The sequence below is a fragment of the Hesperophylax consimilis genome, chromosome 13, assembly GCF_061612785.1.
Source record: "Hesperophylax consimilis isolate HC1 chromosome 13, BYU_Hcon_1.0, whole genome shotgun sequence".
In the NCBI taxonomy this organism is placed as follows: Eukaryota; Metazoa; Arthropoda; class Insecta; order Trichoptera; family Limnephilidae; genus Hesperophylax; species Hesperophylax consimilis.
The window spans coordinates 4,109,554-4,131,912 of record NC_142848.1 but is presented as its reverse complement, the minus strand read 5'-3'; the positions used below and the strand labels follow the sequence as shown (position 1 = coordinate 4,131,912).

General features: G+C 35.3%; 1 protein-coding gene across 1 annotated transcript in view; it reads left to right on the top strand.

The window, feature by feature from the left end:
• The window catches only part of LOC149418333 (putative NADPH-dependent quinone oxidoreductase VAT1L), a 152,710-nt gene extending 130,363 nt beyond the window's left edge, over positions 1-22,347 (top strand). The window contains exons 3-6 of the mRNA XM_089638740.1: positions 12,644-12,859; positions 17,225-17,373; positions 18,358-18,712; positions 19,833-22,347. Coding sequence (XP_089494866.1) covers positions 12,644-12,859; positions 17,225-17,373; positions 18,358-18,712; positions 19,833-20,114 — 1,002 coding nt within the window. The 3' untranslated portion in view covers positions 20,115-22,347. The remainder of the gene's footprint in view (positions 1-12,643; positions 12,860-17,224; positions 17,374-18,357; positions 18,713-19,832) is intronic.
• The last annotated feature ends 12 nt before the right edge of the window (positions 22,348-22,359 follow it).

Here is a 22,359-nt window from a genome sequence, read left to right as displayed (position 1 = left end):
TTTTCATTCCGGAGAAATTATTGTACTATCAACATTTCATTTTGCTGCCAAATGGCCACTCAACATCTGTTTACGTTCAACGGCTTGAACAAAATAAACTTTTGCCAAAATTTAGAACGTTAAGTATTTTCTCTGGAGTTTTATTTGGTGTGTTGTGAAAATATGGATGACTACGGGGAATTGATCCATTGACCCGCGGGTTAGTAAATCCACAATGTTGAAGAAAACAAGAGTGTAAGACTGATAATGGACGAGGCCTTGCTACACTGGTCATGCGTTAATTCCGAATTAATCATGTGTCAATAGCTCATTGGTTAGAGTATTGTCCCGGTAATGCAGAGGTCCTGGGTTCGGTTCCCAGTTGCTGCCGTTAACTTTTTTATTTTCTGTGTGTTCTTCGGTTTCATGTTTCGTTTGCTAATATTATTTTTTTATGATTGATACATTGGCAGTATTTTTTTTAATAAAATATTGGTAATGTGAGCTTAAACCGTGCTGAGGCTCCCATTTTACAAATTTAAAAGATACACAATAAGAACGTAAACCATATGAAACGAACTTAAATTAAATATTAGGAAATAAAATTGTAGTAAAATAAAGTAATAAAATAAATGATAGTTACATACAGTAATAAATAGGGAATATGTTGGTAATTATTGCTACGGTTTATTCTATATATACGGTGTATATTTATAACTGGTCTATAAATGTTAGTTTGTGGTTGTTAAAATATTTTTTTTTTGTCAAAAATGTACTTTGTGTTTTTGTTTGGCGTGTATCTAGGTACCTCAAACATGTTGAATATTTGGTCAGTATCAGTCATTCTCGATAGTTTTCTGTGCAATTTCCATATCACCTATAGCGGAGTTTGTTGCTCCTCCCAACGCAATGAATATTTGGTCAGTATCAGTCATTATAGATAGTTTTCTGTGCAATTTCCATATCGCCGATAGCGTAGTTTATTGCTCCTCCCAAAGCAATGAATATTTGGTCAGTATCAGTCATTCTAGATAGTTTTCTGTGCAATTTCCATATCACCTATAGCGGAGTTTGTTGCTCCTCCCAAATCAATGAATATTTGGTCAGTATCAGTCATTCTAGATAGTTTTCTGTGCAATTTCCATATCACCGATAGTGTAGTTTGTTGCTCCTCCCAAAGCAATGAATATTTGGTCGGTATCAGTCATTCTAGATAGTTTTCTGTGCAATTTCCATATCACCGATATCAGTCATTCTAGATAGTTTTCTGTGCAATTTCCATATCACCGATAGCGAAGTTTTTTGCTTCTCTCAAATCAATAAATATTTGGTCAGTATCAGTCATTCTAGATAATTTTCTGTGCAATTTCCAAATCACCGATAATTCTGATGTAATAGTTTATGACCCCTGGAATACACCAATTGTCTTAACGTTACCGTACAATATGGTGCAACGAAGACAAAGAGAGACAAGATTAGGGTGGAACTACTCAGGAGGGGTAGGCAGGGGAGCACCGACAGACTCCGGAGTAACATTAAATAACCCACGGAACATTATCTGACCCCAAAAAGATTCGAGCCTACTTTAATTTTTTGCGGAACACGGAACAGATGTGAACTTTATTCAAAGGAACAAAGAATTTATGTAGTCGACACGACATTTATTTTACTTCCTTCATTTGGTGATAATGTTATTCATACCACTGTGGGGGATTCTCCTAGAAAGATTTGCAAATAAACTGGGGAACTTGGTCTATTTAGATTCGCGAAACTGCTCTTCGTGGGAACTTTTAATATAAAATGCCTCGCTGAATGTTATTTATAATTTTGTAATTAAAGTGACCGGTTCCCCGATGTCTGTAATGCTAGAAAATTTGATTTTACAGTAGTGAGATGATAATACTCAAGTAGGACTCCGACTGTTTTTTTTAATGAAAGTCAAGCATTCCCTGGTTAATTAATGTTGGGAAGTAAGAGCTTCATAGAGGCACGCACATATGGCAGTGCATAGAGCTTGCGTAGAAGTCCGCAAGATGGAGTCAGTGGCCAGTAGTCGCCAGGGCCAGTGGGAAGGCTCCCAGAGAAACTTAGGACGGGTTGTTTCGGACAATCTGAACAATTCATCAAATTTCAACGTTCATTTTCGGGTTCTGTGAAAGACTTATTCAAGTTCTGTTTTTATATCATTGTAGGCTAGTTGCTTGACAAAACTGAAATAAAATCAGAACTTGAAAAAATCTTTCACAGAACTTGAAAATGAACGTTGAAATTTGATGAATTGTTCAGATTGTCCGAAACAACCCGTCCTTAGTGTTTGAGATTCGAATTAGCTAGCTACTAGTTAGGTCCCATAAAATAACCATTTATTTATAAACTCCTTCCAAGACGGGTGGAGACCTGTTTGTACGAACACAACAATTAATAACCTGACAATATTTGAAAATCTCCCAATACCATAAGCGGAAATGTTCGCTCCTGTCGTGATGGACGCCCGTAAAAACCTCAGGGGCGTTGTATTAGTTATTATCAGCGCCTTGGCTCCTCGGCGCTTTGGCAAGTCGGCGCCGGGAGCGGACGGCTCCAGTTGTCCCTGCACAGGGCCTCTGTATAAAATGATCTACATTATAAATAATGGATGGACGGATATAAATATGTACGAACCACGATAGATTGAACTATGCGAGTCATACAGTTTGAAATAAATCCCATTAGCTGTGATAACATTATATTTAGTTACATTCTCCTTTACAAGTCTTGCTAGCACATCTGGCGCCAGCTCATGGCAGGAACTCGGAAAACACATAGTTAACATGCTTCTCCTATATCCATCGCCAGCTACTTAATTCTAAGTGTAATTTAAAGCTGTCAACACATCTCCTTGCATAATACAAGGAAGCTATCTTTAGATAGCTTCCCTTTCTTCCTTGTTTGTTCCTGTTTATCGCTCCCTTCGAATAAACAATAATGCAGCTGAGAATGAAGAATTATTTTAAAAGCTTTCTTGACATTATTGTTTATTTTTTGTTATTAATAAATAAATCAAAATAAATAACTTTTTATTTACCACTATTTATAAATAGTGTTATTTTATTTATTTTTGAATAGTGGGTAATACAAAGCTGTTTAAAAAAAATTATTTCCATTTCCTGAAACTGAAATACTCACTTCTCCTTGTTATCAAACTGATACAAAGTGTTTTTTTCTATTTAAAGTGCGTATTAACAGTGTCCTTATTATCAGTACACACTTTTTAAAATATGTTTAAGACATATATATTTATATAATATGATGTTTGTTCTCCGTAATACGGTTATACACCAATATATCACGGAGAAGATTATACATTTGAGGTAAATGTAAGTATTCAAGGTTATGGGGGCAGTTTTACTAACGGGTTTTCCAATAAGAGGTGTTATTTTGATATTCAATCGTAAAAGATCAATGGTTTCGTTGCTTGTGTGGCACGTAGCGCCTTCTTGTTGAAAGTAAACTTTGTCCAGATCAATACTATCCAATTCCGGCCATAAAAAATCATTAATCATCTCTCGATAGCGCAATCCATTCACCGTAACTGTTGCTCCAGCCTCATTTTCGAAAAAGTAAGGTCCAATGACTCCGCCGGACCATAAACCGCACCAAACAGTCACACGTTGAGGATAGAGAGGCATTTCAACAATAATTCTTGGGTTTTCCGAGCCCCAGATGCGACAATTTAGCTTGTTGACGAAGCCACCGAGGTGGAAATGGGCCTCATCACGAGATGATTTTTCGATGGAATTCTAATAATTAATAATAGTGAATTTTAATAATTTCAATGCGTTGTTGAAGCGCGTATCGTTTACTTGTCAAATGTCAAAATGACAGCTTCAAAAGTAACATCTACCGAAATAGCGGGCTATTCAAAATAACACCTCTTATTGGAAAACACTGTATTTTGTGATATTCGTCAAAAGCTTCTAAACTGTAAGTGACGTTGAAAATGTCGATGGTCAATGCAGAATCGTTAAGCAGTTCAGTCGCTCTGTTGATTGACAATTTCTGATAGACAGAACATTACAGAATACATATTTCATAAAAATCATTTGATGTGTACATTGGATAACACTTCTGCCATAGGTGTGTTTCGTCACGTTTGTTGACTTAGAAGGGTTTCCCGGAATGCATCTACCCACCAGGATGGCGACCCTTCGACCTCTCCAGCCTCTCGACACATTGCCTTTCACCGCAGAGGACGGGAGGGATTCATACGCACGAACAAAAACTTAAATATAAAATATTGCTAATTTATTAAAAAATTTCTTCAAATTATTCGTATACCGGTTAAAAACGGGACTGTAGGCCTTTAACAAATGGATTGACAGGATTCCTAATAAACAGTAAAAGACGAATGTGATATAGCGATGGTCGGAACACTGATTCATAAAAATTCTAATATTTTCGCATTTCGTCATTATTTCGTCGTATTTGAATGTGCTAAAAGTTTATTAGGAAACAGCACGCTATCTTGTCTTTAATGGGATTTTAATAAATCAGCAATGCCTCCTAGATTCTTAAGCATCCCTCATACTTTTTTTCTTCCCAGAACTTCCTGTTCTTCCTTTCCTTAAAAAGAACCTTCACATAGCACCACCAAAGGTGACAGGACCTGAGGGGAATTATTTTCCCCGGGACCTCCTGTGTGGAGTTAATGGAATTTTTATCATTATTATTATTATTACTACATGTCCCTGAAAGGGATAATATATTTTCATAAAAATAAAATAAAACAGATTTTCCTAATAGTTTAAAACGAATCTTGTTAAAGTTCACAAAAATATGATATCGCATATTGTTGAGGCGACTTCAATTTAATCTCGCTACTTTCAAAGTTCTTGGATCATGTTTGTTCAACGCCCGCCTTCGGGAGGGTTTACCTTGTACATAATATGGAACAAGGGCAGATTACCTTTTTTATTTACCCTTATTCCTATCTTTCAGCTAAACCAGGAACACGCTCCCTGAATTGCCAATTTAAAATTAGAAAAATGTTCTTGTTTTTGTCAGAAAATAAAAAAAATAAAACTAATTTCAAGGGTATGGTTATAAAGGTTTTTTTTAAAAATAGTTTGTTAGTTTAGCGAATATAATTTGAAAATGTTTATGTTAAGAAAACACTGGTAGCGGAGTTTAATTTAACCCGCTATTATATTAACAATATGCCAGGCCTCTGGCATATTGAGCGTTATATTTCTTAAAGATGCTGTCAGAAAGTCAGAGAATTCGTGTTTATTCTCAATAAAATCCAAATCAAGGGAATATTTTTGAACATATTCGAAAAATAAAAACGTTATTGAACGGTTATGAAAAACATTTTCAAATTTTATTTTCGGAAATAAACATGTAAGTTTCGACAAGTTAAAATTTTGAACGCAAACGTAAAAAGTTTTAAAAAATGGTTTATCTTACGCTTTTTCGTCTAAACACTGAACTAACATTACTAATAAAAACACATATTTTAATAGACAGGTGTATTATAAACTTCACTGCCACCTCACTTTTTGTCGTTTCATATAAAAATAATTAATGTAAAATTCACGAAGAGGTGTACATTTTAAATATTTTCCGGTTAACTTTTTATATAATATAATTTTAATATAAAGCTTGGTGTTTTCTCTTTCTAACACCGTTTAGTTCATATTTTTAACGTTGACGGTAAGGGAGACAGAGCGATTTCTATGAAATCATATGAGCTGTTCCAAAAAGCGGACAAATTAACTCTACGGGTAATAGCTGTTTGTTCGCAAAACTGAAACAAATTAACCTGAGAGGTTAACACTGGCAGCGGGTTTTCATTTAAGAATCTTGAATTTCGAATTATCTGTAGTAACGCCCTGGTAAAAATTAGCAGACTAATTATTTTCAATATATATGGGTGTTCAAGAATATGTTAATAAAATATTGTTCCGAGATTGATGAAAATTTGCACACTTGACCTTTAAAACAAACAAGAGAAAGGCCAATGCGATTTCTAAAAACCATTCCATCCCGTTTTCTCTACTCTTAAAAAACAGAATTTTGCATACTTGACGTTCAAAATAAGAGGAAAATTATTACTGTTTACATCTGGTTTTGAAAATATAAATATTTTCGCATTATAAAATAGGTTGTTGGAAGCTTAACACAATCAAATATTATACACATTGGAAAACAGGCGTAAAATAAACGACTAAACTAGTTATTCAAAATTCTAAACTCTAAATTCGACTGTTGCGAATTAATGCAACTCATAAACTTACAATAACAACAAAACAAAATACACTATCCCACTGCAACACACATAAGCGCAATTACATTGCGAACTCCCCAATACAACGGTTTCACACTATGGGAAACCAATACTTAGGTGATGTCGATATATTTAATATTAACTTTGCAAATTTTATGGATCACGTAAAAGATTTATTCCAACACTATTCCTAAGTAGAAGTTGTATTTTTGTAAATCAGTCAAATCGCAGAACTTTTTAATTTATGTTCTTGTTTTTTTTTTGTTTCTTGCATGTATTTTTTAATGTAATTTTATTTTCACTATTTCTTTCTTATGTTTCAAAATTGTACCACCTACATGTAAAAGCCCTAATAAATAAAAAAAAATTGTCTCCGTCGGAAGCTACCAAAGTAATTTGCAGCTATAGGGTACGCTTTGGTTAAATAAATACCTCTACGTCCTTCTGTGATCCTTATCGTCTGGGCTTCTACGGCCGGCTATTGTAATTATTGGCCTTTTATTAGATTTTTTATACGCTCCAAGTTGCGTAATGATGCACCCTAAGTGGATTACCGTGTAGAGGCGATGGCTAGCCAATTGTATTGTGAAGTATTTACTATTTACTAGACGCGATCAGCTTTCCTTTGCAATTTTCTAGCCAATTCGAGGCATTTCTCAATTACGCAGCACTCTTAGGAATCCAACTCCATTATAAATGTATATCTACCGTCACAGATCCGTGCAAAATCACGGTATATTTAAATTATCATATAATCAACAAGTAAAAAACGATGTTTTTTTTAAATATAATAATATTTGGGATGATTTCAAGGGCGCTGTACAAATATATAATACATTTCTACAATGATCTATTTACTATAATACAAAAGTCTTTAAAAACATTATTTTTGTTTGACTAATCATTGAGCTTTTCCAGCCCATGGAGTCGACAACCAACCTCACCAAATGCCGATCGGGTAGGACCGACATTTATTTCGTATATTACTGTTGAAATGTCATGCGATTTCAGAGAAATTCGTATATGTTCGCGTTTGTGTACGTGACTGCCACCAAAGTTGATAGAATGCATTGTCATCAATAATGAGTCTATCTGTAGAGTTTCAGCTCAATCGGATATCGGGAAGTGGGTTGGTGTTAAACGCGACGCCCGTTATATTTTACGTGTTAATTTATTTTTTTAAATTCCGATTTTTGCAAGTTATTGTTTTACAATATTAAGACGCAAACAAATTATTTGTCTTAATATTGTAATATAGTAAAACCTTGCAAAAGGTGTATTTTAAGAAAATAATTTAATTAACTCCATCTATGAACACAGTCGCTTTTAACCTTTATTTCCGCTTCAAGACTTGTATTCATTCATTACCGAAAACGAAATTGAAGTTCAAATGGATGTATTTATAAAAAGACATGAGGTCGTCTAATATTTTTTACATTTTTTTACATTTTGATGAAAATGTGTTATAAGAGTTATTTAACGACAGACTTTCGATGAGTACAACTTATGTAATTGTGTTTTGTGACATCACACGAGACTCGATTCAGCAGTATCGCCGCGTACCGTGATGTCACAAGCTTTTCGGTCAGCCGCAAATATCAACAATTTAACTTAATTATTTAGCAAAAAATCACACTCCTCTCTTCTCAGCATAATACTCTAATTAAATGTACTTTTGTAAATGACATGAAATATCTTTTCAGGAGACAACCTCATTCGTATACCTTGGTATACATAATTATTTATTATCAGCAGATCTGATTTTCTTAATAATAATAATAAAATAATAATAATTGGATGACTTGTATAGCGCCGTTTTTGTGCAAAATCACCTCAAGGGCGCTGTACAAACTTATAATACATTTCTACAGTGATCTATGTTATAACTTAACTATTTATGGAGATAATATACAGTACAATACTTACCTGGTAGGTCACTTGAGATTAACACTTAATTAACATTATCTAATTGTTTATTAGCGAAATTTAGATACAGGATGTAGGACATAATTGGAAAATTGAATATAACTGGACTTTCTCTTAACTAACTAACTAACTAACCATCACGCCGTTTCTCCGCAGGGGTAGGCAGAGAGGACGGACCGCCAAACAACTCGGTCTTGGCACACACTTCTTGCCTCATTCACATTCATATATCGTCTCATATATACTCTTCTATTATTCTGATTCTTGACATGGCCCGACTCGAGTATCTGATTCACTTGATCGTGCCATGTCTTCCTCGGGCGTCCCCGACTTCTGCTACCATTCATATTTGCGTCATATATCCTCCTTACACTCCTATCTTCGCTCATTCGCTCTACATGCCCAAACCATCTAAGCGTCCTTTTCTTAATCTTACTCATTACGCTTACATCAGCCTTGCACTCTTTGCGGATCTCCACATTCCTTACACGATCAAACATGGTTAGGAATGGTATATTTAATTTAAGGGTACGACAGCTTAAAAAGGTAAGTTTTTAGTTTAGACCTTGTTATGCATCTACAATAATGTTTCAAATCCTCGTACATTTTTTGCTATTAAACTCTCCTCGAACACCATAATACAAAACATGTTTGTATAATAATTCTTAGTCTGTAATTCACCGGGGGATTTGAGTTCGTTCTTGAATAAAGAGGTGAAAGTTTGGCAAGGACAGTATAGAGCTTTGTTCTCTATTTAAGATATTTCCCACGTTTCTGTAAGCGAGTTTTTAAGTAATTTTTGCAAGATTTTCAGCTAAGTATTTGTTTTATAAGACATGACTGAAAGTTTCTGTATCTTCTCAACAAGGTAATCTTTTTATTGTTCTGACAGTCTTTTAAATATATCGAGTAAGTTTTATAGGCATCGCAACGAATGTAGCAACACTACACTCACACTGATGCATTACTTGCATACAGCATGTTTATTCGACTTCAGAAAGATGTATTCAGTGAAAATAAAGAAATTTTTCGTTTTTAATGTAAAATGTAACATACTTTACCCTAATTGCACCTTCTTCGCTTTTTTGTTGTTTCTCTGTGACGCCTTTCAAAGAAATCACTATCATTAGTATTTGGATGTGCACCAATACAAAGCAATCCTAAGTATGTTTTGTTCGTATCAACTCTTAATTGCTCAATTCTTACTACCTGCTGTTTTTAATTGAAAAATATGTAACAAACAATATGGCGTCTGTCATTTAAGACTTTTTCAAAGATCCATAGTTCATAGGGGAAAACCTTCAATCTCTCGAAAAGTAAAAATCTCAGCCCCGAACATTACCCTCGTCTGAATGAAGATTTACTTGATTTTTCATTTCGATATTAATTTACTTCAAATTACTTACTTTGAAAGCAAATATATGAATACCAATACTTATTACTCTAATCTATATATTTCGCAACGTTGCATCGTTGGCGATTTTCGGCGTGTGAAGTGACTGACACTAAATAAATAGATTCGCGTTGTTTTTTTACGCGGCTTTGCGAACACCAATTAATTTATACGACAGCCGGCAAAAATACTTATCAAAGCAATTTGCTCAATTATTTTCAATTAGATTTTAACGTTTTTATTAATGCAAGGCGCACTGCTCTTGATACTGTCACCATGGCGTGTCGCATTATGTCATCTTGCCACATCCACATTCATATATATGTATAATATCAATATCACAATCGTAGATCTAACTACGCCATCTTGCACACCTTCAAAACACACCGTCAAGTTGCTCTCAGGTAGGAGCCCTGGCAAGATACGCCTAGTGATACCATTACTAAAAAGTACCTACTGATATACCGGGCATGCGACTATACATTTTTTAAATTTTATTATTTTTTATACTAGTGTAAAAAAGTAGGTATAGGTACATAATTGGTACATTTTTTCCACCAACGGCAGTAATGTTTATATCACAAGAGCTACCGTAGACAAAGTTACTTAAAAAAAAAACAATTCCCTTTGTTACCATTTTAATGGTCTTTTCTAAAGCAATCTTCTTTTTCTGCTGGCAATACTAAAGCAAATAAAACAACGAAAAGAGAAGTGTTCCCTGTTTTTATGTACTTACCCTTTAAACATTAATATTCCCAGACTTCGTAAGTTCTAAATTCAAGCCTCATAATGGATGGCTTGCAATCGAAATTCAAATGTTTTTTTTGTATTCCACTGCAAAACGGCTGCCAACCTAAAGATAATAGTGATGCTAAGGTTAAAAAATATGGGTGATGATCGATATTTCTCTCCCTCCCATATGGACAGTGTTGCCAACTCAGCTCATTTAAAGCTAGATTTAGCTCTAAATCGAGACCGTCAGCTCCACGAAAGTGATTCAGCTTCTTAGCTCATTTTTCAGATAATCTAGCTCATTTTTAATACAAAACTCATTAATGAAAAATGAGAATTTCAGTTATTTCTTTAGGAACCGATTATTTTATTATTGAATTTTAGTTCCTTTTCGGGAAACACTGCATATGGAGTGCTTTCCGTAATTTAAAATTGTGCCTGACAAATAATCCGTTCTACAGGGCTTCATTATTTATTAAATCCAAATTATTGTGTTGAGTTTTTTTTAATAAAGTTTCAATTGGAAGCTTTAGCAGTCCTGTTTTACGAGGGGTCGTTTCTCTCCGGAATACGACGTTTTCCTCGCTTTACCGCTCGTTATTTCGCTGGTCTTTGCTCCCTTCTTCTGAATTGCATCCCTCGCAGGACTTTTATTTGATAAATGTAGCCCGGTGCAATCTATTTGCAGTGTTTTAGCTCAGTTTCCTGGTTCTGTTGAATCATTAGTGGCGCAATTTATTTCAATGTTCCAGTTTTTCCAAGTAAACTATGAAAGGGCGACTCCATTTCAGGGTTTTCTACGTTTAGGGCACGAACACAAAGATCTAGGAATCATTTGTTTCTAAATTCATATTTGATATTCACATTAGTGCAAATCACTTAAAATGATTTATTCACAGAATATGTAAACCTCTCAAATCAATTCTATCCCTCAACAAATGTCTTACAGCGACATGACTCTAATAACTCGGGTGTGCACGACGCTCACATTTTTAATTATTTCTGATGAACGTATTACCAAAATCTCAAATATTTCTAGAAGGATCCCTACGGATGTAAGTTATATATAGTTAAGATTAATAAAACAAGACCTTACCATTAACATATTTGATGTCAAACAGTATGAAAGTTTTATGAAACGTTTTTCAACTATTAAATTAGCACCAGATTTATTTTTGTTTAGATGAATTAGTAACTCCCCGAGGGGTCGCTTTAGAAAAAATTGTGATTTTAGTAATACGTTCATCAGAAATAATTAAAATAAACCTCACAGAAAGATCGATTTTCTGGGCCTGCTAGGGCAAAGTCGACCGTAGGTCTATCCATTACGCCCGGGCCGCGCGCCGAATTTTGTTTTTACACGACTTCATCACTTATGTCGTTAAGATTACCACTTTATTTTAGAGATTTGATAAGGTAAATTCAACCGCATGTCTGTCCAATACAGTAGGACTGCTTCGCATATTTTTGTGCACGGCTGCTTCACTTACGTCGTTGAGATTCTGACTTTATTTTGGTGTATTGCCTCATCTTAATTAGAAGTATTAATTAAGTAACTTGAATTCGGAAGCGCTTTTTGGAATCCACATTACGGCAAATCTACAAGGTAAACGGTAAGATTTATCTTTCAAATGTGGTCTATATGATCATCTTGGATTATACGACGCACGTCTCGAAAACTTGAGATTAAAATGCTTAAAATTAGGAGGCAGTTAACTGATCTAATTTGTTTACGCAAAATAATTCACGGCCACTACATTATGTACGCCTTAGCAAGATTGAAATAAATGTTCCCAATTTCCATTGTTTAAGCCGCCATAGCATGTTTCACCTGAATACATTTAAAAATAATATCGCCTATTAGCCCTCTCCCAAATGTGTCGACTATAATATAATAAGATAGAGTGTGCTGAAGTAGACATTTTCGTCTATCATTTATTATGTTATTTAGCTAATATTAGCTAATTATTATTATGTATTACTTGTGTCTCTATTTGTGTCTCTTGTGTGTTATATTTGTCTCTTTTGTTTTTTGCCCCTCTCTGTACTATTTGTCATCTGAGTGAGCTTTTATGTAATGTTGTGTTTTTATTTTGGTTTTTGAATCTTTATTTGGCATATATTGTGTATTGACTGAGTTTCAATAACTGGATTGTTTTCACGTAAGTGAGAGTATCTGTAAAAACCTAGCATAAATAAACGCAGGTTTTGGAATCGTGAAGAAAACATTCACTTTTCAATGGTGAAAAAGGATATAGATATCAGTGGCTTGGACAGTTGGTACTTAGATATCTGTTGATTTTGAATGTTTCTTTACTAATCTGTGTACTTATCTTGTTTGTCCTCAGATCGGTGACAAGGTGGTCGCCCTGCCCGAGTACCGCGCCTGGTCCGAGCTGGTAGCCGTGCCCGCTAAATACGTGTACGCGCTGCCCACCGCCATGACAGCCCTCGACGCGGCCGCCATCACCATGAACTATCTGGTCGCCTATATCCTCGTCTTCGAGATGGCGCACGTGGAGCCCGGCAAGAGCGTGCTGCTTCACTCCGCGGGCGGCGGCGTGGTGAGTACCGACGCTCTGCTTTTCTGATCTAACGCTGACGGGCCGGTTGAATCACTATTGAGTTCTGTTTTTGTTAATATTTTGAATAAAAGCTCACTTACCGAATTGGATTATTAATTATTTAATCGATACTTTGATTAAAGCCTTCATTGTACGTCTAAGAATCCAGGAAGGTATTTTTTTATAATCAAGTCTTTAAGAGGTTTGGATTGCACGAGGAAAGAAAGAAATAACGTTTTCGTGATGCCGACTCAACCGTGAACGCTCGTTCCGCTCTTTTCCCCATAGTTTCTTCCGTGAAAATAAGTCAAATGAACGACAAAACATAATAATAATAATATTATATTGTTTATTGGACAATGATAGACAACTTGCCAACAGAGCCTAAACATTGCTCAAAGTTCGTTAAATTTTCATCGGTGTCTTGTAGCGCCGTTTCACTGAGAATTCGAAACTTTTGACAGTTGTGCTTTAAATTTATTCAATTTCCCCTTTCCTCGCTTCACTTCACTCGGTGCACATTCTGCACTGCATTTTGACCGGTTTTACCTCCTAAAATAAATCACATATTGATTTCATTCGTGACCGTAAAACTTCCGCCATCTTTAAAACCACCGCAGACTGCAGACGCAGACGTTTCAATACTTGTAGACATCTTCCTTCCAACTGATTCAAACTTATTTATACATCTGGATTTCCGTTTACAAAGATTATTTCGGCAAATAGATAAGAAGTTTTCAGAAACTTTTATGGTAAGCTTATAAGACGTACCTATATTAATAAATTTACCGCCGACCAAGTTCTGTCCTAAGTTTTGTAATAATGCTCAGAAGTTTAGCGGAAAATAATTAATTTCTCGACTAATCTCAAGTAACTGGAAGCCTCCAAACATCTTTCAAAGGGTGGTATTAGGCCTATAAGTTTTAAGTAATTTGCTATTTTTGTATAGCACTGTAGGTACATCAAATACTGATGTACCTACAGTTAATGTTATGGCGCGAATACATTTGCAAGCCGAACCTCGAATTATGGGAAAGGAACGAAGCAATCAATCATCAGTTCCTATTTTTCAAATTTTATAGCAAATTTAAGTTCATTACGCACACGGAGTAAAATGAGTATCGCCGATTTATTGAAATCCTGATAAAAACGTGATTGAAATCCTTTTCTTAATGAAATATTAATCCATTCAGAATATATCGGAACACGTGTTCATGCAGGTGTCGTTTTCTTGGCAAAAATTTGACGAAATATTAGAATTTTTGTGGATTGTTCTGAAATCCTAATAACATAACGTGAAATTAAGAACCTTGTCAATTAATTCGTCAGTCCTGCAGTCCCGTTTTTAACATGAATACTAATAATTTAGCAAGATTTTTAATAAATTAGCTATATTTTATATCTGGAAGTTTTCTCCGTGTGGGAATATTTAATATCGCAGAAAAACTAAATTAGTATGTTTAATTCATATTTTTTCCCAATTTTGAAAATGTCACACTAGTATTGTTTAATTAATAATCATCTCAAATTATAAGGTGCTGTAACCTACTAGTGCTGAGTTTATACAACACTGATTCTTACATGTTTGTTTGACATTTGAGTAGGTATACTTGAAGATGGAAATTAATGTTCAATTGAGAGTATTTACTTTCTTTAGAATTTCGTCGGGAAACCGCAAATAGGCAACTTGTAGAGCGGCACAGTTCACTTGTTGATTTCAATAAAGGTTATCCGCCGTTTTACCTCTGACCTTTTCCGCCCAATAATCCTATTTTTGGAATTAACGTCCCTAAATGTTAGCCTTGTGTTATACTTTATGTTGCGTACCAGTTTTGTGTAATATAATCACGTAGATTTTTAGGTTTTTAATGAATTGTAGAACCCTAATTAATTTGTAATCAAGTACGATGAATATCTTTGATAATGTTCGCTGTTTTCCGTTTTAATTTTGAAAAGAAATCGCGCAGTTAGTAATGTAATGGGTAATGTGGCTGCCGGCGGTAGGCGGCGCTAGTGTCGCTTGCCGCCAGACAGGCTGGCAACACCGGTAGGAAAATCGATGACGGGTAGGTACTAGCTGCCGCCGCTCACCTCACCACTGAACCACTCTCGATAATAAAAAAATATAGCTTCCGCATGACGCAGTGCCTCCCTAGGTATAAAACATAGGTTTTTCACGCTGCGAAGTGTCTCTGCGGCCCTACGAACATTGCGGTTACCCCTAGTGTCGTTAACCCGACACGATTTTGGCCTTATATCTAATCATTTATTGATGTTTTTTTACTCCCATGTTATTCATTACCCTGGACATACTAGTTTATACAAACAAACAAAAACTTTTATATAACATATTTTTTAATTTTGATCAATAATCCACATCCATTTGGGGGTTTTTAAAACCTCTCTATTTATCATCCATTATTATATTTATATATTTCTGAATGACTAAAATAAATATTTTAACAGATTTTCGCTAAGTACCTACCTACTTTATGCGCATTTTAGTAGGAATATGATTATGGCAGCACTTTCCTCTAAAATATTTCGCGCCACTCCTTGACAATTTTCATTCGAACTTTATTTAAAATTCTCCATGTCTTTCTTTCGCCTTAGAATATTATGATCTCACATTCCTCGTTGTCACCTTTCAACACGCCATAAGAATGTAGAACGTAGAGTTCCGCCATTGTTTCTCGGCTAGGCCCTGTCGGCTTAACCCTTTTAAAGTTATATCCTTCCCGCCTTTATATGGCGCCCACGCGCGGGATAAGGCGCGACTAGACTTGTAATTATATTCCTTTTTCTTTGAAATCTTCGCTGAAATATCTACATAGTAGTCCCCTAGGCCTAGGCATAATAATATTCTAATTCAATTACGGGACGGTCGCGCGGAAATTAAATTTCTTAGCCCAATTACGTACGTGTCTACTTGCGCGATCTTTTAATATGGTTTATTTTTTCACCTCATTATCTTTTCCTTCTGTTTTTTGTGGAGAAATTTGGGCAATGCAGACAAAAAGCCTTTGAATCTGAAAAGATCTCTGTTACCAAGTGGATGGGTGTATTTGTTGTATGAGTATTTGTATTACGTTTTTCTGTAATCTAAAAACCGGCGGCTTTATCGATAATATTTTCTACTTTATTTAAAAAAAAAACTTATTTTCATTTTTCGTAGTCACAAACACGAAACACGTAAACACAAAATTATTGCAAGGCATTTTGAAACAAATAATGTATGGGTAACTAGTACCAAATACCCTATAATATTTATAATACCTCCAACTTCTGACGTTTCCCATTCATTCTGATGGCAACATGCTACACTAGCGCCTCCTACCAGCGTGAGTTATGCGCCGTGGTTTTCATTAATCCGTTTTAATGGATTTTATGTGAAATATATTCTTTATTTTACATTAATAAATTATAGAAATCGAAAAAACATGTAATCTCCACGTATGTACGTTACCTATTAGCAGTATGGTTGTAACTTTTTGCTCATCCATAAACAATATTAAAGCGGCTATTAATTCGGTCTTTGATGGTTTAGAAAGGTAATAAAATTGTATAAATAAATTTTTCAATTATTGTAATTAATTTTATTTATATAAGCTGAGAATGAGAACTAATAAATATTAGAGGGGATTTATTATAATGAATTATTTATTATTAATTCAACTCCCACAATCTCTATTCTACTAAAATAAAGTCGCTATCCTCATCTGTCTGTTTGTGCGCTTAGTTCTTCTAAAGCATGCAACGGATTTTGATAGGGTTTTCACTATCATTTAGAGATTTTTTTAAATATATAATTCATGCATATTATATTTATAGAAGAGAAGTCGAGCAATTCCAGATCCACGTCAGTTAACTAACCCGTTAACGATTTTCGGCATCCTCATTTTCTTAAGTAAATCGTGTACGAATTTTAAAAAAAAGGGACGCTAGGGGGTTAATATTATCTGTCTCTTAAAATGTGTCGAAGCATAGACCTGGCTCCAAAAGTTTTTTTAACCCTTTAGTTACCGAAAAAAAGTTTAAAACAAAAAATAGAAATGATTGAATAAAATCCAGATTCTCTATGTGATTTACCAGTTTCCCGCTTGTACTATGAATAAGTAAATATAAACAGATAAGTACTCTATTGATATGATTTGAGATTTTCACGGCCAAAAGTATTATAGTGATTTATGTTTGGGGTATTATGAGGGTAGTATAATACCCCAAAAGTAAACCATTATAAGTAGTCTATTGTTATACAGAAGCCCCATGGGCATATAATTTTCATTTTCATGTGACGTGAGAGCGATATAACTATGTTCTTTGTAATAGACACAATATAATAAAATGTCTGTTGTGTGTTCCCAGGGACAAGCTGTGGCACAGCTGTGCAAGTCGGTGAAGGACGTGACGGTGTTCGGGGTGTGCTCCAAGAGCAAGCACGAGGCCCTCAAGGAGTCAGGCAACATCGACCACCTCCTCGAGAGGGGCAGCGACTACACTAGCGAAGTTCGCAAGTAAGTTCATGCCAAAGCGCCCTTTTTATCAAAAAAATATGAGAAATCATAATTAAAATATGCGGCTAGTGAAGTTGCCCTCTTTTGAACTATTGGAAATTTCCTCAAATTCGCTAACAGTTTGACCGGCAGTTGTCAACGCATTGAATTCCTCATATCAGCAAATTGAGGCAATTGGCTGGTTGAACTCGGTGCAGTGTCTTTATAATGAGGATTTCTAGATTTGAAAAAAAAAATATAATTCACCTCCTAATTTAAATACCACTATATTTTTAATTTTTACAAATGTTGATTTCATAGTTAAAATAATTTTGAAAGTTTGAATTTTTCAAAGCCTGCCAAAATGATTGAAACGTCATACATACCCCAGTTTTGACAGTTAAGAGTAAGGTCAATCCTATTTGGGTAGGTATGAAATCAACAAATCCTAATTTAAATATTCAGCAAGATTTACAAGAAACAAGAATCCTTTTGAAATTATTTGTATACCGCAGTGGTGAATCGTGTGCTCGTCTATTTAGCTTTGCACTAAATTATCCGCATTCTTAATGCATGCGGCCGGCTGACCAATGAGAGGTAGCGGTGTAAGTTCTGATCCCGCCGACCAATTATAGGGGACAGTCCCTTAAAGTTTTAATATAATTACATATAATTATAATAAAACTTATATATTCAGAATCAGCATTTGTTGATCGATATTGTGTTTTTAAAACCATTTTTCACGCAAGTTTATTATTGTTTGTTACGGTGACCGGGTATCTCATCAAAATGACAGTTCAACACACCTACTAAAAGTGATAAGTCATGAAAAGTGTTGAAACAAAACCTAGGTTACATAGGTAACTATTTAACCTAGTTTTTGTTTCATCACATTTAAAGGTGCGTTTGGTTATCATTTTAATGAAATATCATGGAACCGTTTGTTCCAGTTCTAGTTTCTTGATCTCCACAAAACTAACCGTTTATTTGTTTGTTGCTGTCCAGGGTGTGCCCCGATGGTGTCGACATCGTGCTGGACTGTCTATGTGGTGAGGAGTGTAACCGCGGCTACCAGCTGCTGAAGCCCATGGGCCAGTACATCCTGTACGGCTCCTCCAATGTGGTGACGGGCGAGACCAAGAGCTTCTTCAGCGCCGCCCGCTCCTGGTGGCAGGTAGACAAGGTGTCGCCCATCAAACTGTTCGATGAGAACAAGACCCTGTCCGGCCTGAACCTGCGCCACCTACTGTTCCAGCACGGGGGCGCCGAGTATGTGCGCAACACCTTCGACAAGGTCATCAAGCTCTGGGAGAAGGGGGTGGTCAAACCTAATGTAGACTCCACCTGGGCACTTGAAGATGTAAGTTGTCCCTCATGCATTTATATTATAGAAACAAGTGATGACACAATTTTTATATTTCCTCTTAACCTCTCAGAAAAGGACTTTTATTTACTTTGTGTTCCTTTGCGAACTGTCAAAACGCGAAAATTTTTGTGTTATTCACGAGTTTTGTTAAAAGCTTCATAACTCACGTTTTGGGAAACGTAGCCTCATTCTAAAAAATGTTTTGGAAAGATTATGAAATTCACTATCGTATTGTTTTGTTATACGTAAATATTTGCGTGTCTAAATATACATTTTCTGAAAACGTCAAAAATATGTAAAAATCGCTGACCATTATTTCAAAGCTGTGAAAAATGTACTTTTTTCTGAGTATCATAAAGAAATAACACTTTATATATTGAAGAAATATAATTAAAAACTATTAGTCACCTCAAAATATTAACCGTCCAAGCTAAAATATTTTTAATAAATTATTTAAAAACGCAATAAATTATGAACGAACAAGATGACAGATTCAATCGACTCAGATAATGCACCTCTAGATTCCATAGATATTCTTGAATGCAGACGCGTAGCGTTATTCATTATCGATACTCTGTTTTTTAAATCATGGCAATCCGTATACTAGTGATGGAAATAAATCGATTTTTGTAAAATCTCGCGCGTTTACGTGAAAAGACGTACTAATGTCTTGACCGCTATTATCATATTTACGTCTTTTGACGTTCTAATGTTCCGAGTGGTTAATGTCTGATTTGTGATAGGAACATCTCATATTATTAATTACCGGGTGACGTGTGTGGGGGTATAAGTGTGTAATCATGAGCATGTTTGTAGATATGAGAAATGGTGATCTGTGTAGCGGTTATGTACTGAACAGTTTATATCATTGATATAATGCTCCTTTTAAATGTGGGCAGCGAATCTGAAAAAATATTTATATTAGGGTTTAGGCAGAAGGTATGAAGAGCACAGTTAACGGTTAATTGACTTATTTTCTGCTGCTTTTGTTTTGTATAAAGTTTTTGTTTAAAATTCTTACCTTATTTTTCTACTCCTGGTGGCAGGTGAACAAGATGTCCGTCTTAACCGTTTGTGTCTCATCCCAATGTTAATCGGTTTGTTTTGCCTGCAGGTCCCCGAAGCCATGCAGAAGATGCACGACCGTAAGAACATCGGCAAGATCGTGCTGGACCCGTCGCTGGAGCCTAAGCCTAAGCCCGCCACACCTGCCAAGGGCAAGGCCGGCAAGGACAAGAAGCAGAACTCTGAGGAGAAGAAGGACGGCAAGGAAGACAAGGAAAAGGAGGACAAGGATAAGGTGGCCGATAAGGAAAAGAACGGAGACAAGCCCGCCGAGAACGGAGAGAAAGAAGAAGCCGCAGCCAATGGCAACACCGATGAGGGAAGCCAGTAAATCCCTTCTATAGTTATTTCTGTGAAAACAAATATTATTTTTATTCAAGAAGGCTGAGATTCGTGACTTTTATTTTTTTAGTGATTGCTTAAAAACTAGAAAATCAAATGTGTTGTTTAATAATGAAGGGAGTCTTATTTCCACACTATGCAGTGATACAGCTTTATCGACAAGATATAATTTTCAATTTAATTATTGTAGTTAGAAGGAAATTTTCAGTTTTCGGCCTTTTTGGATGGCAACTAATTATTGTATAAAATATTATCGTTTCGTTATTGATTTACATGTTATCAAAATTTACTTAAAATAATCTAAACATTTTATGTCCCGGGATTTACTGGAAGTTTTAATTTGTCCTTAATTAATCGATTGATTGTATTCTGAGAAGCGATGCACGCACTGTGTGCATAAACGCTCAAAACATCTTCATGTGCATGAAAACTTCTATGTATCTATCTTTTTAAATAACAAAACATTTAATTGGTTCAATGAAATTCATTAGACTTACAAATTTTGGATAAAGATTTACACTTTTGGTCTAGTAACTTTTTGATAAGACATATTGACGTCAGTGTTGCCATATTTTATTGAATGAACTAACTTTTTAATGCTGACTTCATTTGAATGCAACGGATTATATTTTTAAGGTTAATTTTAATATAATTTCTCTTCAGTAGACAAACTGACCACAGAGGAACTTGTGATGTGTTCCCGTACATTTTAAGTTATACAATAAGAATACGATGGCCTCAAATCCAGTAGGGATGACCGGAGAGTGGAGACGGACGGATATGATGGTAGTGCATTCGTTTCATGCCAGTTTCATTTAGCAATTGTGGATTATTAGCGCCATCTCTGATGATACTGTGTTTGCCCTTTATCAACAATCAACCCACCAACTGAATGTCTTCTGGCTATGTATATTTCTATTCTTGGAACATTTGATGATAATAAAGTAAATTTAGTGACAGCAGGAATCAGAGTGTTTAGTTTGTTTGTTTATGCGGCCAGTATTGTAGAGGTTAATGTTAAGCACGAAGGGATCAATGTCACAGAGTTAATGGATTCCAACTATTTTATGTTAGTTTTGCATTACGGTTATCCAGCGATGTGCGAATATCACTAATGGTGCAATTTAAAGATATATTGTTTCTTGGCTAGGTCGGGAGTCCGGAGCCGCTATTTAGCTTCTGGATGAGATTGTATTTATATGAAAAGAGTATTTTTGAAAGTACGTACAATGACACTAGGTAGGAGCACGTGATAAAGTCACAATACAAATGGAAAAGCACATTCAGATGTAAAGCGTAGTGTATATGGAGGTGTATTTTTGATAACACAAATCATCTCGAGTATATTTATGTACCAAACCATATTTAATAATGTAATATCGCGTGTCACAGTCTACACTACATATCCAACTTATCGGTTTGTATTCCTTTTATAAAATTTTATACATGCATTTTTAACGTCGATAATTTTATAATATATATATATATTAGTACATTCTTTCTACTCCTATTCTTGTATCACATTTTATACTCTAAATTAGCGCTTAAGTGTAAACATTAATTATTGTAAGATAGGATTTATGGAATGAAGATCAACCAGCCTGCATCTTTATGTCCGATTCTCCGGGAGGGGGGGATGTGGAAGTGGATGAACGAACGAAGAACCACCTCTTCCTCTCCGTGGAGGGAGACGGCGCTTCGCATCGCAGCGCAGACAATGTTTTGTGTCAGTTTTATCTAAAGCAAATTTTGTAACATAATATAAGAATGTTTTGCCAAATGAAAATTATCGCTATTATTATAAATGGTATATCAGAAATATGTTGCTTTCTATGTCACAATATTTTATGATGCTTGGAATGTTAATCAGTTGTAGTTGTAATTTACATTGATCGGTGTTGTAATATGCATGTAATATTCTAATGGTCGGTCGGGTGCCCTCGGCACATGTCAGATACTTTGTTTCTAATCATGGTGCACTGGGGCGCTAGGGCGTAGGGCCACCACACCATCGGCAGTCAACAGCCACCAGCTTGGGAATGTCGAAATATTATATATTTTAGACATTAAGGTTATATTGGGTGGATATTTACGGCGGCTTTGCAGCTTGCTCGAAGACTGATATGTTGCATGATTAGGAAAAAATGTATTCCTGGGTATTTTATCGAGCCATTGGATATTTATAATTATGGAAATAAAACATTCTGAGATTAAAATACAAATGTCTTTTATTT